This window comes from Melanotaenia boesemani, chromosome 3, assembly GCF_017639745.1.
Source record: "Melanotaenia boesemani isolate fMelBoe1 chromosome 3, fMelBoe1.pri, whole genome shotgun sequence".
In the NCBI taxonomy this organism is placed as follows: Eukaryota; Metazoa; Chordata; class Actinopteri; order Atheriniformes; family Melanotaeniidae; genus Melanotaenia; species Melanotaenia boesemani.
In genome coordinates this window covers 25,655,692-25,671,342 of record NC_055684.1, presented here as the reverse complement: position 1 = coordinate 25,671,342, position 15,651 = coordinate 25,655,692, and the positions used below count along the sequence as shown (strand labels likewise).

The following is a 15,651-nucleotide window of genomic DNA, read 5'->3' as shown; positions in this document are numbered from 1 at the left end:
ACCTTTTTTTTTTTTTTCTTTCAACATCTTCAAAAATAAGTTTTGATATCTTTTTTGTTGTTGCAAAGATTTCTATGCATGCACTTGTCATATTTTTCAGATAGAAGATACAAATACCATTGTTGTTGCAGAAGAACAATTAATGCAGAAAGAAATCTCAAAACTTTAATTATTGCTTAAAGAATGCCCCACATATATGTGTTAAGGGTTCTTACCAGATAATCTGGTACTGCCATTTATAATTTAAAAATTTCCATTAAAAAAAATGCATTTATTTGCACGTGAAAATGTGCAACATACTCTTTTTAAAGATGAAAATGTTTCATCATCATCATCACTACCAGTAAATCAAAAGATCTAACTTAATGATGGACAAGTTGAAGATAGCATGGCAGTACAATAGGCCAATCAGAAAATGTATGTAATATCAGAATCAGAAATATGTATGTCTATGGTAACTCTTACTTTTGAAACCAATCTTTTCATGCGTCTCCTTCTCCTATATTTACCTTTCAAAAGCTCACACATGACTTTAATTGACAGTATTCATTCATTTAAGTAGTAAATAACTCATGACAAGTGTTACAAACTGCATTGTTAAATTCTGGCAAGTTAACATACAAAAATGTAACTTTCATGGATTTATACAAGTACTTGAACATTTAAAGAAATGTACATAAACTTTGTCAATGTTGATGTTTTCAGGTTATAAGGAAATGATTTAAACCTGTTGGACTTTTCTAGATAACTGTAGCTGTGTAACACATTGTTTCAGCATTTGTTTAAAGAAGTGAAGTTATTTGCAAAGTGTGGTCGACCATATAACTAAGTTAGAAGAATGTTTATGGTTGTTGCTGCACATTAATTCTGAGTGGAAAAAAAGATCAGTTAACAGGGTTGGTCTGCTGTCACATACTATTGATCACAGACAATGGGAGACATTTTTCCACATTATTCCAAAATATACTACGGTTTTCGTAGTCTATCATAGTGTTTGGGTGCCCATAGCAGTCTGTAGACACTAATGTCCATTCTGTAGCCAATGTTTGTGTCCCAGCAGTATTCAGGAGAAAGAATCCTTGTTGGTTTGTGAAGCCAAAGATATTTGTTTAGGTGGCTCTCGTCATGCCATATAGCTTCCACATTATTTTGTTTATCTTCCATGATGTTTTTGTAGCAAAACTCAGTCAAGGCCTTTACACTTTTCCAGGTTCCTCCAAAGATGGCAGCATGATAGTAAAAGTCCCCAGATTCCATGAATGCCTTGGATTTTGGGTTGTGATCGTAGCCATACCAGTTCTTTGGAAGGTGGTAGAAATAGGCATGAAGCAGAGCGACGGACTCTCCCAGAACCTCGGAGCCAAATCTTCCAGTAAACTCCTGATCGACATCAAAACAGAAAACATGCGTGGAGTGGTGGCGAATATCTGACTCTATGACATCTGATATAGACTTCATTCGCATCATAGAGATGTCCTGCCACCTGCTGTGCTTTTTCACTTTGATTACTTTCAGGCTTCGTTGAGGGCCAATTTTGATGTTTGGCACCTTCTCAGGTGTGTCCGTAAACACATAGTATGACACAGGTAAACCCAACATGAAGTGACGCTCTGATGACTTCAGGAAGGTCTCCAGGTAAGCGTCCACATATCTTAGGTGATAATGGAGACAAGAGACAAAATTAATTCTGTAATTTATCATAGCAATAACAGGTGCCAGACCAGGATGAGAACATCCTGGAGCCCAGCATAAATCATTTTGAAAGTGGAAATCTTGATAAAATTCAGTCAGGCTTCCGACCTCATCACAGCACTGAAACAGCTCTGGTCAAAGTATTAAATGACATTAGGGTGAATACTGATTCTGGTCAAGTATCAGTCCTGGTTCTGTTGGATCTCAGTGCTGCGTTTGATACTGTAGATCACAGAATCCTGTTGAACAGGCTGGAAAACTGGGTTGGACTTTCTGGAGCGGTCCTTAACTTGTTCAGGTCTTATTTAGAAGGCTGGAGTTATTTTGTGACGATCGGCAGCTATGAATCTGAGCGAGTGGCCATGACTTGTTAAGTCCCCCAGGGGTCAGTTCTTGGACCTCTGCTGTTCAACTTGTATATGCTCCCTTTGGGTCAATTATTCCAGAACTATAGCATTAATTATCAAAGTTATGCTGATGATACACAACTTTATGTGTCTCTGTCACCAGGTGACTGCAACCCAATAGACTTATTGTGTCAGTGTCTGGAGCAAATCAACACCTGGATGAGGGAGAACTTTCTACTATTAAATGAAGACAAAACTGAGATTATTCTGTTTGGTAGCAAAGAGAAGAGGGTCAGCATTAGTAAACATTTGGAGACATGGGCTCCTAAAATCACTGACCAAGTTCGTAACCTTGGAGTGTTGATAGACTCAGACCTGACTTTCAGCAGCCACATCAAAGCTGTCACTAAGACAGCTTTTTACCAGCTCAGAAACATCAACAGAATTAAATGTTTAGTCTCCCAGAAAGACCAAGAGAAACTCATCCATGCATTCATCTCCAGTAGGCTGGATTACTGTAATGGTCTTTTAACAGGACTTCCTAAAAAGAGCATTAAACATCTGCAGCTCATCCAGAACGCTGCTGCTAGAGTTTTAACCAGGACTAAGAGATCTGAACACATGACACCAGTTTTGAAATCTTTACACTGGCTTCCAGTCAGTCACAGAATAGATTTTAAAACCCTTCTGATCATTTACAAATCCCAAAATGGTTTAGGCCCAGAATACATCTGTGATATGTTTCTATGTATATGTATATAAACCTAGCAGAGCTCTTAGATCCAAAGACTTTGGTCAACTAGTCCAGACCAGAGTCCAGACAAAAGAAGCAGCATTTAGCTGTTATGCTGCAAACAAGTGGAACAAACTGCCAGTGGAGATTAAACTTTCACCAAATGTAGACATTTTTAAATCCAGGTTAAAAACATTTCTTTTCTCATGCGCCTATGCATGAAATCTGCACAGAAACTTTTTAACTTATCTTGCTTTTAATAATTTTAATGTAATTTATGATTTATTGTGATTCTTGCTGTTTGTTGCTTCCTTTTACTACTTCTTAATATCTGTAATGCTTTTATTTTATGTAAAGTACTTTAAATTGTCCTGTACATGAAATGTACTATACAAATAAACTGCCTTGCCTAAAAATGTATTTATATTTTTGATCAATTATTTGACAGGGAAAAATTAGAAAAGAAAAACACATGTACTGTTGAAGTAATAAAACAGAGCGCTGGATTTATTGGATAACAAGTCAACAACTCAATACTAAACGCAGGCAGGGTCATTCTGGCACTGATGCAGCTCCCATGCGTTCACTGCAGTCATGTCCTAAATGTTATCAAACACTACTGGTAAATAAGAAATAATTTTGCCATTACAGCTTCTAACTCTTCACATAATGCCTGGAATAAAATAAATAAATAAAAATTACAAGATGACATCATGATAGATGTTATAATCCAACATTATTTGATCCAGATCAAATTGATATTCTGGATTTGGTGATTTTCTCAGGTGAGTGACCCTATGGCTTAGCAGAGGTCTGCATTCACTGGGGCTGATCTACCAAAGCTTTGCATGTGTAAAAACGTGCAAACTTGATAGCACACGCAAGGGTAAAGAGAGTGTTCATTTGACATGAACCTGTATTCAGGACTGATGTTTGACTTATTTAGTTTATGTAATTAATGCTGTTGATGGAAAGTCATCTTCTGTTTTTTTTTGCTACTACAAGTTTCATCTAGGACTTCACATGAGCTTTGACCAACACTGAGTTAGCATAAAGATTCAAACAAACCTGCCAACTGCAAACACAGTCAGAGCGATGGAGGATCCTTCTTTTTTGTGCACTTGGTCGTAGCGCTCAGGATCAAACATCCCCTCCCAGATGATAGGAGCTTTCCAATGTGTACATGTTTGCACATCACGTCTACACCTGAAACAGAAAATCATTTCAAGTTTGAACATGGGCCAAAACTAGCTTGCAACTTGATTATTTCCTGTTAAAAGAGGGAATTTAGTTTGGCACATACCCTGGAACACAGATGGAAACTGAAGAAAAAAAAAGATATGAGTAGCACTATTGTTGTAAGAACAGAGTGGTTTTCCTGCTTATAAAAATAAGAAATCAAATTATAGGTTTAAAGAAAAATTGTACTGCAGTACAAGTAAAACATGTATTCAGGATTTTTTTTTTTTATGAATTGCTTTATTACTGAGGTGACTACAGATCAAATGGAAATTTGTGGGGGAAAAATAAATGTCACTTATAGTAAAACTGCAACCAGATGTTTTTAAGAAAACCAGCAAGATGCTATTTCATGGCTGTCTTTGTCCAGGGTCTCAAAAATGGTTAATGAAAATACACAAAATTACTATGAAATAAACAAAAAAACACACAACAGGAAAATAGCCCAATTCATTGTTTGTTTTTATTTTTGTTCTCTCAATGGTTTCTTATTTCAGCATTGTCTCCTTATTTTTGCAAACTAAAAGCAGCGGCTCCCAACTTCTCAGAATCTTCTCACTGGTTCACTGATCTTTCAACTCTTCCCGATATATACATACAAACAAAAAGATCTTCCTTCGTCCACCCTCCCATCACCCCTGGGTGGGGTGCGTAGCTGTTCATCTCAAGCTTGTGTCCTCTAGAAGAGTCCTGGGAGCTTGAGGGTCCTGTGCAGTGTCTTAGCTGTTCCTAGGACTGCACTCTTCTGGATGAAAATGTATAATGTTTTTATCTTTTGGAGCCACTTCTCCACTATGGGGGACACAGCCCCCAGTGCTTCGATGACCACCGGTGGTACTGTTGCCTTCACCTTCCGGGCTTTCTCCAGTTCCTCCTTAAGTCCTTGGAATTTCTCCAGTTTCTCATGTTCCTTCTTCCTGATCGTTGGGGATGACTATACTGAACACAATGGCTTTCCTTTGCTGCTTATTCATAATCACAATGTCCGGTCGGTTGGCCGCCACCATTTTATAGGTCTTTATCCTGGAAGTCCCACAGGATCTTGGCTCTTTCATACTCCACCACCTTGGGAGGTGTTTCCTATTGTGACCTAGGGGTCTCCAGTTCATATTCTACACAGATGTTTCTGTACACTATGTCAGCTACTTGGTTATAGCATTCCATGTATTCTTTGCCTGCCAGTATCTTGCACTCTGCTGTGAGGTGCTGGATTGTTTCAGGGGCATCTTTGCACAACCTGCACCTGGGATCCTGCTTGGTGTGGTAGATCTGGACCTCGATTGTTCTGGGGCCATCTTCCTGATATTTTGGTGGGCTTATATGTTTCATATTGGATTGTGGCCCTGATGCTCACTAGTCCTCGGCCTCAATCTTTATAATTATTTCAGAAATCAATCTGAATGTCCTGATATTAAGGAACATCATAAACATGTACAAAATTATGTTATTTTCAACTTCATTATTGAACTTTATTGTTCTATTGCCGGAAATCAAGAAACATTACTGTACTGTGATGTTCTGTTATCAAAAATAGAGAAGCAGCCCTCAAGTGGTGAGATTTCTTACAGTAAAGCAGTGTGTTTTGTCCCTTTAGTCTTTCTGAGGTCAGTTCAGACAGAATATGGAAGATGATGTTTTTCATGTTCTCCTTTATGGCCAGAAACATTTGCATGCAAATTTTCTTTTCAATTTGTGATTGCATACAGAGAATATTCTTGATGTAAACATTTGTTGATGGACAAAGTTGTTTAATCTCTTTAGTTAGTTCGTGCATGCTAACCACTAGCTCACCAATGGTATTTTCCATTGACGTTAGCCTTAAGCTAACTTTATCAGTCTTTAAACATATGTGCAACATTAGGGGATTTCACTGACTCAATTAATGCATTTCCAGTGGGATATTATGTATTTTCAGTATATTTGCTCAGTTTTCCAATTTCCCTAAGTAAAGGTTTCAAAATGGATTCAGCCTAGTATCTTTGGGAGACTTATCTGCCGAGCTTTTGCAGATCACGCCACACATACACAATCGGCGGCAGAATATATACATAACTTATAAATCAGTTATGTTTTGTTGCTGCACTGATGCAGAATTGTCCACATCCACTTTGCATTGCATTGTAAAAACTATTAAATTCAACACCCCCAGCAAGCAGCTTCTGTTTTTTAACATCTGTGGCCTGAACTACCTCATTTGGTCAGTTTATAATCCCAGCTGGGTATCGGATCATTGGCAGGGCATGGCTGTTAATTGCCCAGATCTTGTTCTTGCCATTGAACTGACTTCAATTTGTGAAGCACCTTGAGATGTTGCTAGATATAAAAGTGTGCTATACAAGTAAAATGTATTATTTATTATTATTCCAATGTCCCTGTAGATCCTGGTGGTATGAATCAGTAAGTCAATGTCTCGCGACTGATGGTGGGCCCACTTCTAAAGCAGCCGGTCTTGTTGATCAATTGGCTGAGGGAGTTCTATTCTGCTTACAGAACAGCAGCAGAAATGAGATATCCAGGAGTACATCCAACTGGAAGATGGAACTTTATATGCCCCACTGTACCTGTCAGACAGCAGCTGTTCTAGAACCAATAACTCAGAGTTGCTCAGCTCAGAGCAAATAAATCCAGAGTTTCTTTTTAGACTTAGTTAGTTGAACATCCTTTCTGGAACAAGTCTGTAATTTCCAAGCTACAGATGCAACAACTGCAACAACAACCAGGTTATTTTTGTACATTAGTTTAGACACAGTTCTTGTTAGCAGCATTTTTGTGCTGCAGTTCGATTATATAGTTTTTAAAGAAAAACTTTATAGTAAAGTAAAAAAAAAACTTTTTTCAAGCTCTTAGGATCAGCCAATTGAGTAAGTTCCTTCAACAGTGTATATGTGATCTAGTTTTAATCTATTCTAGGTGAGGCTGGTTCGCGTGAGTGAGAAAAACCGATGATGTAATTGCATGCTACCAAAGCTGTGGGTTTGTCTTACCCAATATCAAGTGTTGCATCAGCACTGTTGTCCAGGTTCAACAAATTTGCACTTTCCAAGGAACACCTGTCCATTGGTAGGAGACCTACAAAAAATCTGAAAGCAAAAACATGTCTATAAAATCCATGAAGATGATGATGTTCTATTTTTGTTGGAGCTGTTTCCTTGGGCCACCCTGAGGGACCGAACTTCAATCTCATTGGTTAACCTTATGAAACTTGGCAAGAATTTTTCTTTTATTATTATGTTTAATTCCATGCTCCCTTTTTTTTTTTTGCAAGATGAGAACAGGAGATATGCACAAGACAGACACTCGGCGTGCGGGACCGATTTGGTCCCATTGACTCCCATTATAACCACATATTTTGGATATACTGTTGTCCTGATGTGGTAATTTTTTTCTCAAAAATACCTGATAAATCTAAGACTGTACCTTCAAAATATAGGGAAACAGGTTTCAGGTTAGAGCTGAAGACAATGTCTTGGTGTGTGTGAAATTCGAATAATAAAAAGCAAAATGAGCTTTATGTATCTAATTATAACCACATATTTTGGATATATTGTTATCCTGACAAATAATTATGTTTTCCTCATAAATAACTAAAAAATCTAAGCCTATCCCTTCAAAATACAGGTAAAACAGGTTTTAGGTGGAATGACCCCCGCCCCCCAAGAAAAAACACCAGGTGCAGCAGAGGTTAATTATATAGCGTTTGAATGGAGGTCTCTTTTTCTTACCCTCCAAATGGTTTGGTCTGAAGTTGTTGAAAAGATCTTATGTGAAAAAAGTATCATATTACGGTTTCTTTTATGAGGAGTACCGTTTTGATACCTAAATGTTAAAGTGTAGTTTTTTAAATCAATAAACATCTTCAAAATAATAATGCCTCAAAATCCATGTTCTTAGCAGTTATTGACCTAGTCAAGGCTGTATTACCCTCATATCAAATATTTCAGTTTGCATCTTGTTTTTTTAAAATAATGCATATTATTTGTTTTTTTTTTATTGAAAAAATCTGGGGTTTTTATGACAAAAGGGCATAAAAAATACATAACAAATTTGAAAGTATATGCTTAGATCTGAAGAAGTTGTTGAAAAGATCTGTAAAAACAAAAAGTAAAAACAAACAAGGACATCTGACATCTTTATGACATTTTCATGAGGGGTACTGTGTTGGTACCCAGATGCAAAAACTGCCGTTTTTTTCATTAAATGCACATATCTTCAAAAGTAATAATGAGTAAAAATAAAATGTAATTATTAGTATTAGTAATTATTTACCTAGTCAAGGCTATATTAACCTCACATCAAATATTCCAAATTGCACCTTATCTTTTAAAATACAACAATATACTGATTGAAAAGTTGGTTTTCTGTCTGGGGTTTCTTCAGCTCTGCAGGAGTAAGAATCTATACCACAGGTCATTCCAGTCCACCACAATAGCCTTAATACAATCCCTCTTTAAAGTCACATTACTACACACTCAAGGTTTCATTGCAGGACTGATGTATGCAGTTCTTATTTGACTTGTTTTGGTACTTACTGCACAAATGGAACCTTGAAGTACGCAATGCAGAGAAGAAGTGGAAAGAAAAGCAAAGATTTCAAAACGCTCCTTGTCCTCTGAATGCATCTGCAGAAACAAAGCAAACATTGTAAGATTTGAAGATTTTAATTGGTAAGATTTCATTTCAATCATCATTCTGGACAAAAAGTATTTTTAAGCAATAGCAAAATAATGGGTGTGAATATATATGCATATATAGGGAGAGTAAGAAAGTGAGATACCCCATGACTGCAATGGTGAACAACTTCAGTAGAGCACAATAACTGTTGTCAGAGGCAGTGAAGGCACAGTTCACAGTGCTGTCCGATCCTAGTCAGAAAACTGGCCACTGTGATCACAGAAATAATAAATATCAAAAAAATATTTTCAGAAGTACAAAGATGGATTTAAACAAATATTGCATAATTACATCAATATATTAAATATAATTAAATAATAATTTTATTAAAATAACAAAAAGAACAAAACAGCCTTTGTACAGTGATGTACAACAACTACAACAAACGGCAACTAAGCATTCATCCTATAAGGAAAACACTGGGTATAATTAAGCATGATCAAGTAACTTATATGGTTGGACCGATTGGCTGCAGTTGATAAGACAGCTAACAAATGAGAAGGAGTAATAAAATTAGAACTTTAGAACTTTACAAAGAAATGCCCGAGTCAAAGTGTAACCCCCTATAAAAAAGAAACTGGGTTTGAGGAGAAATGTTTTAATTATTCTAGTTAAATAACCCCAAAAAATGGTTAAATATGATGATTTTAAACTGTCCAGCAATAAATCTAAACCTAAATCTAAAATTAAATAAATAATAAAATAAAAAAGTATGGCATTGCAAAAACAAACAAACAAAACAAAATAAAAATAAAATAAATAAAAAATAAAAAAACAAAGAAAAACGAAACTGCAAGATGAAGAGAGCTTGCATTTCTTGCATTACACTAGAGGCAGGCCCAGACAGGTGCAGGAAGCCTAGATGGAAACAAGGTATTTCAAAAATCTAATTATTGCCAAGTTTCAATGAACAAATAATGTGTTAGAAACTTTTAATCTTTTGACATTTAATGTTCCTCTTTGATGTTTCTAACAACTGGCCCACCACCCACATAACAATATAGAAAGACAGGATGTGGTGAGTGCTGAAATACAAGATAACTGCACTTCTCTGAAGTATATTCGCATATCTGGTGCTAATATACAAGATAAAGGTGCATTATGTTATGTCAGTCCCTTTCAACCGTCTTCTCCTCTGAAGTGTATTCACATATCTGGTTTGGCTATTTTTACACAATCCACTCAATAAAAAGGCTCAGCTGGGGTGAAGACTTTGGAGTTGACAGACAGACACTCTTGAGTGATTATCTGACTCTGGTCTCTCCCCATCATGATGTGCTGAAAACTTATCCAGACTTTTCATCAAAATATTCACACAAAATTAATTTCTCAAGACTCTCAAATACAGGGTAACAATTAGTTCAGTTAATCAGAACTCTGGGTAGAGCGAGGCAGTCACTGAAAGACAGACCCTGGAGATGATAGCTGAGTTTAGATGTTGATATCAGAATTACACTCCTCCTGTTAACTTTGTTGGATTTGGAATAAAATAATTAATAAGACTAACTCAATCTCAGAAAAATAGGTTACTACAAGATAGTGGTAGGGGTGGGGAGACTGAATAACGCATGCACATAAAGAGTTTCATAACTCTTCCTATCATATATAACTTTAAAATACAGCATGCAGCTATTTTTTAATAGCAAAAACAACACAGCCCAGTGCAATATTTCTTAAGCAGTTAACAAGCAAGACACTTGTTTTGTCAATGCAGAGTTCATCGTTGATAGTTTTTATGTTCAAATCTGAGGAAAGTTTTTAAAAACAAACCTTTGAGTGATGATCATCGGATTTGTAAATTATACGTATGAGTTTTGCTTTCAGTTTTGGGATTTGATATAAAAGGGGCAAATAATGAGATAGCTCTTGATCATAAACAAATGGGATCCATAAAATGTTGTAAATGAGGTTAATATTTTGTCCAACGGCAAATTTGCCCAGTTACCGTTAGATTTATTTAATTTGTTTAAAGAATCTAACTAAACATATAACACACACTCCAGAATAATAATAATAATTACGTGTATTATTACTGTTATTCTAAAATTTCCTTCCTGCGTTAAAATCATCATACATAGTTTTGCTGTAGTCACTCTTAAAATTAACTAACGTCGTCAATAGGGAGTGCCTTTACAAAGCAATCCACGTTAACGGCACATATCGCAACCTCTGCTTACTCAACAAAGTAACGTTTAGCAGCGACTGCCAAGTTTCCTTTACTTCTGTTGAAACACCTGACAACAGCGTGTTAGTGCCAAAAACATACAGCAAAAAATAATGAAAATGAACATGGATAACATTATGTTAAATTCATTGCATAATACGAGGGAAAAAAATAAACTAAATCAAAGGCAAGTTAATTTTACGCACAAATAACGTGTGAAGTCGGGTGAATAAAAAAAAAAACAAAACAAAAAAAAACAAAAAAACAGCAACAAACTTTGTATGCTAGATAGGCTAAGATTACAAGTTAGAAATGAAAATGACAGAATTAACAAACCTGGGAAGCGCTGTCGACTCCCATCAACGTAAAAGTGCAGTCAACAGCCCAATTTCTGCCTCATGTTCCTGGTTTATTATTGTCTTGACGCATTACGCACGCCGCAGCAGTAGGCTACAAACCCATCAGGGAAATAGGGAAATAGGTTAAACCTTAAAGAACATATACAGCATCCGAACTAAAGTTAACCAAGCAGTGAAAAATATCATCCATACGCAACCCAAATGAACTTTCTTTGCATGCCCTCTTCTACCTTATCTTTATACTCCAGATCAACTAGAGATGTGACGTTCATGAACGAATCGATTCTTTTGAACAACTCTTAAATGAACGAGGGGAACCGATAAACAGCTGTGAGCCGTTCATTTGTGAGCCATTCTTTTTATATACAAATTTGTGACACTGCCTTCATCAAATCAAATCAAACTTTATTTATAAAGCGCTTTTCATGCCATAGGCAACACAAAGTTCTTTACATGATTAAAAATATTTATGCATATCTCAGTTCATATCTCATTGTTCAATAAAACAAGCCTTTATAAGAATAAGAATAATAAAAACCCTCAGTGAAATCTTTCACACAGTCACATGCACACACATTCACACACACACGCCAAGTCCCCCCAGCTAAAAGTGACTGAATGAATGAATAAATAAGTAAATAAGAAGTAGTACAGTTGAGTAAAATGAAAAGAAAATAAATAACATTTGTGACATCATAGCAGTCTGATGTCCAACACGCTCCATTCATGTGAAGCATCTGTGGGCAGAGAGTATTGTTTGGAAACAAATGCTGTAAGTCCTATCCAAAACATTTCCTAGAATAAGCACTGACTGCTCAGGTTTATCCTTTTTTAGTGATATTTTTCCTATAATTTTTTAATCTTGTGTAGTATAGGTACATATTTTGATTGTTTGTCATTTTTATATATTGTGAAATTTGGTAAGATATTGTGAGAACAAGCCAGTCTTTTTTTTTTTTTTTTTTTTTTATACCTTTATTTAACCAGGATGTCCCATTGAGATTCAGAATCTCTTTTACAAGAGAGACCTGGCCAAAGTAGCAGCCAAATACAGTTTACAAATACATAAAGATTAAGCAAAATGAACACATTAAGATTTAGAACAACTATTTAAAAACACAGTGAGCCTCTCAAGAAAAACAAACACATGTCTCCTTTACCACACTCTTTATGATTGCCTTAAATTTATCCACTGAAATAAATTATTCAAATTTAAGATCTCTTTGTAAATTGCTCCATGTCCATGGTGCAGAATGGACATGGAAGGGCTTTTGAAGGGCTCTTTGAAAGGAACTGCTCCTCAAGATCCAGCTCCATTCAAAGAGCCATAAATCTCATCTCTAAGATCAACCCACTATCTTTTCCACTGTTGCCAACGCCTCAGTAAAAAAAGGAGAGGTACAGCTACGTCTCATCTAAGTGAAGCACCCAAACGTGATTCTGTGCCTCTCATTAGCTGCAATGAATTTCTGAGCAATTAGACTCCTATTTAGTTTGTCCAGTTTATGTTTGTGGATATGACGGCAACACTGTTGAGCCAACACTGTGCCATTGTGCTTCGGAGCCAGGTTTTTAACCTCCGAAGACCACTGAAATTTCTCTCAGCCTCAGCGAAGGAGGCAAGTACAGTAAGAAGTAACCGCACAAGTATTTGTACTTGTTCAAAGAGATCCCTCACTTCTGGTGATGTTCCTTGCAGGATGATAGCAGCCTGACTGCTTGACTGGAAGCCATACTTGGACTTGAACATTTTCAACTTGAAGAGAAGGTCTGGACACTTCTGAGTATTGCAGCAAAACATCATTATCTGTCACTCCTGTTAAGAGTACTTTTTTGAGTTTCTTTATCATCAGCAGTCCTTCATTTTTGAAACGTTCTGCTAATTGCAAACTCACAGAGTCCAGAACCTTGAAAACTTCTGTTCTGAAGGGTTTTGGACCCGAATTTCAGTTGGAGACAGGTTGAGTTTTTCACACATTTGTGATGCTTTGGTGTAGATACTTTGAAATCTCTCAGGTGTTCTTTTTTCAGCTATGCTCTCTTTGATGCATGTGACAGCAGCAAGCATACCATCAACTGTCTGTGAATGACTCTGAAGAGACCTACTGAGGCACTCCAGTTCCTCTGTAACCTCCAAGGCAAGCAGAATACCAAGAACTACATTGCCCTTTTGCTATCTTTCAAGCAAGCCATTTGCTTTGCCGGCTGAATCTGACTTACCAGATGTCGTTTCCTCTAAAACTAGCATCACAAGCTGATACTGGTTCACTAGTAAACAAATGACACCTGTACGTACAGTCCACCTTGTGGGACACAACGGTCTGATAGACTGTGCTGGCCCATACTTTGCTTTTGCAATATCCTGAAAAATGGACTTCAGTTTCATTGACTAGCCAAACAGAAGTCCCAGTTCATGAGCCCACTGCAAAAAGTCACGGACAACAGAAGAGGCTGTTGTAATGGAAAAATTTATACATAACCCTTATATTCTGTAGTCTACACTTTGTATTATTAAAACCTTGACTTATGTTTCACTGAGGAGGAGAATGACTTATACCCAGATAATATTTAGTGAGCTCTCCTTTTCCTCTCCCACCACTGATAACATTCTTTAGAAAACCTTGTACCAGGCTGTGCAGGGTTTGAAGACAGTGTACTGAGGATTTGCACCAACAAGCTTGATGCTATCACGTCATGCGAGTCTTTATTAACCAAGCCCATGTGCATCTCTGCGGACTCGCTCAGCCAAAGCTGTTTGACTGTGTGACTCCCATTGCTGATCAGCTCTTGATAAAATACTTCGTTTGATTCTCACTTAGTGCGTGATCTTTGATAATAAAAATTCCACAACACTGTGCAGGCATGTTGTGTGATTAGGTTTCCACAATGGGCCCTGCAATGTACATAACGAACCAGAGGTTGATGCTTCCTGACAACAGCCTGTGCCCCTGCCTTGTTTGCAGCACCATCATAGGCTTGCCCTCTTAACCCAGTGATTGACAAATTCAGATGGAGCAGTACATCCATAATAACCTTTGCAAAGTTTTCTCCTGTGCTCAGATACTTCATACATGCAAACAAATTCTTCATCATGATCAATATATCTCACACACAGTGCCTCCTGCTCCTTTCCTGACACGTCTTGTGTTCTATCAATAATCACAGAAAACTGCAGTTGCAGAAGTGACCTGACGTTATCTGCAATTTCACAGATTATTGAGTGGCTCAATAAATTCAGGATCTCATTTTGAACTTGGGGACATGTACAGTCAATTCGGGAAGTCAACCATTTCAATAGCTGTGCAAAATTTCTTTCACTGTCATTATGCGCTCTTAGAGCTAGACCCTGCCTCACGAAGAACTGCACAGCACAGACTGTTTTTAACAGACAGATTCATGCCTCCTCTTGCTGTGATGCCTGTACATTAGACAGTTGCACAGCTACTGATCTTGTCTCGTAGATTTACATTGTCAAAGCTATTTTGTGACATTCTGATCAAGCATGTAATGCAAACCTTTCATGGCCCTTCTTCCAGTTTTAAAACCAGTGGAAATGAATGTATTCTCTGTGTTTTTTGCAAGCTGTGTTGTTTTCTTTTCAAATGCTTTGTGACAGTAAAAGCACAATGCTCATTCAACACCTGGGATGAAATGAACCCAAGGTAAGTCCTGATACCATTGCCCCTGAAATCTTAGTTTTGTCTGCCAATCTCTGAGACACAATGGTCTTAGAATCTGGCCGATGTGGTTTTAAAGTGGCCACAGAAGGTCCATGCTGTGCTATATCTCTGTCTGAAGCATTTCCCTGCCTGTCAGTGCTGCAGCCTGGTCTCTCCCCTGACACATGACCTTCTCCCTGTGCTGCCTGTTGCAACACAGACAAAAACATTTAGTATAAATAAAAGTAGTTCTGAAATAGCAGTGGAAATGCTAATCTTAGAGTCACTCTTATCCTAAATACAGTTCCTTAGCCAGTTATAATTTCTCCTACAATTTCTCGTGCAATAATATGAACATTCATTAATTCTCTGTACCGCTTAGTCCATTATGGTTCGCGGGTAAGCTGGAGCCTATCCCAGCATTTAACAGGTAAGAGGCAGGTACAGCATGGACAGGTCACCAGTCCAACATAAACATGCAAAGCAAATTTATAAATAGAATTAAGAATAGTAGTGGTGACATAGCTATGGACATTAATCACAAAGTCAGTCATGACATCAATACTTTTTCTCAGCTAGTTATATTCTTTTCTCACCTGTGACCCTGCATAATCATCCCTGTTATCCTCTGGTCCACTGTCTCCCCTCTCACCCTGCTCTTTCTACTGTGGAAATAAATATAAAAAAATATGTGGAAAGCAACATTTTGAAATAGAATTAGGAATACAGTAGCAACAGTGAAACTGTTGTAGAATTTAACCTCAAAATCCCTTTTAATGCTATGGAT

At 37.1% G+C, this 15,651-nt stretch overlaps 1 protein-coding gene across 1 annotated transcript; it reads right to left on the bottom strand.

Annotated features, from left to right (window-relative positions):
- Nucleotides 1–25: 25 nt before the first annotated feature.
- Nucleotides 26–11,429, bottom strand: LOC121637004 (N-acetyllactosaminide alpha-1,3-galactosyltransferase-like). Its single transcript, XM_041980868.1, has 6 exons — nucleotides 11,183–11,429; nucleotides 8,786–8,892; nucleotides 8,541–8,630; nucleotides 6,996–7,091; nucleotides 3,841–3,978; nucleotides 26–1,651 (listed from the first exon to the last, which is right to left on the bottom strand). Exons 2-6 carry the CDS (start codon nucleotides 8,788–8,790, stop codon nucleotides 967–969), a joined length of 1,014 nt encoding a protein of 337 aa, XP_041836802.1. The 5' UTR covers nucleotides 8,791–8,892; nucleotides 11,183–11,429; the 3' UTR covers nucleotides 26–966.
- Between the last annotated feature and the right edge of the window lie 4,222 nt (nucleotides 11,430–15,651).

Coding starts and splice junctions, on each gene's coding strand:
- LOC121637004 (XM_041980868.1), bottom strand. Junction 3,979..6,995: donor GATGCAACACTTGATATTGG/GTAAGACAAACC, acceptor TTTCTGTTTCAG/GTGTAGACGTGATGTGCAAA. Junction 1,652..3,840: donor ACTGTGTTTGCAGTTGGCAG/GTTTGTTTGAAT, acceptor TTATCACCTAAG/ATATGTGGACGCTTACCTGG.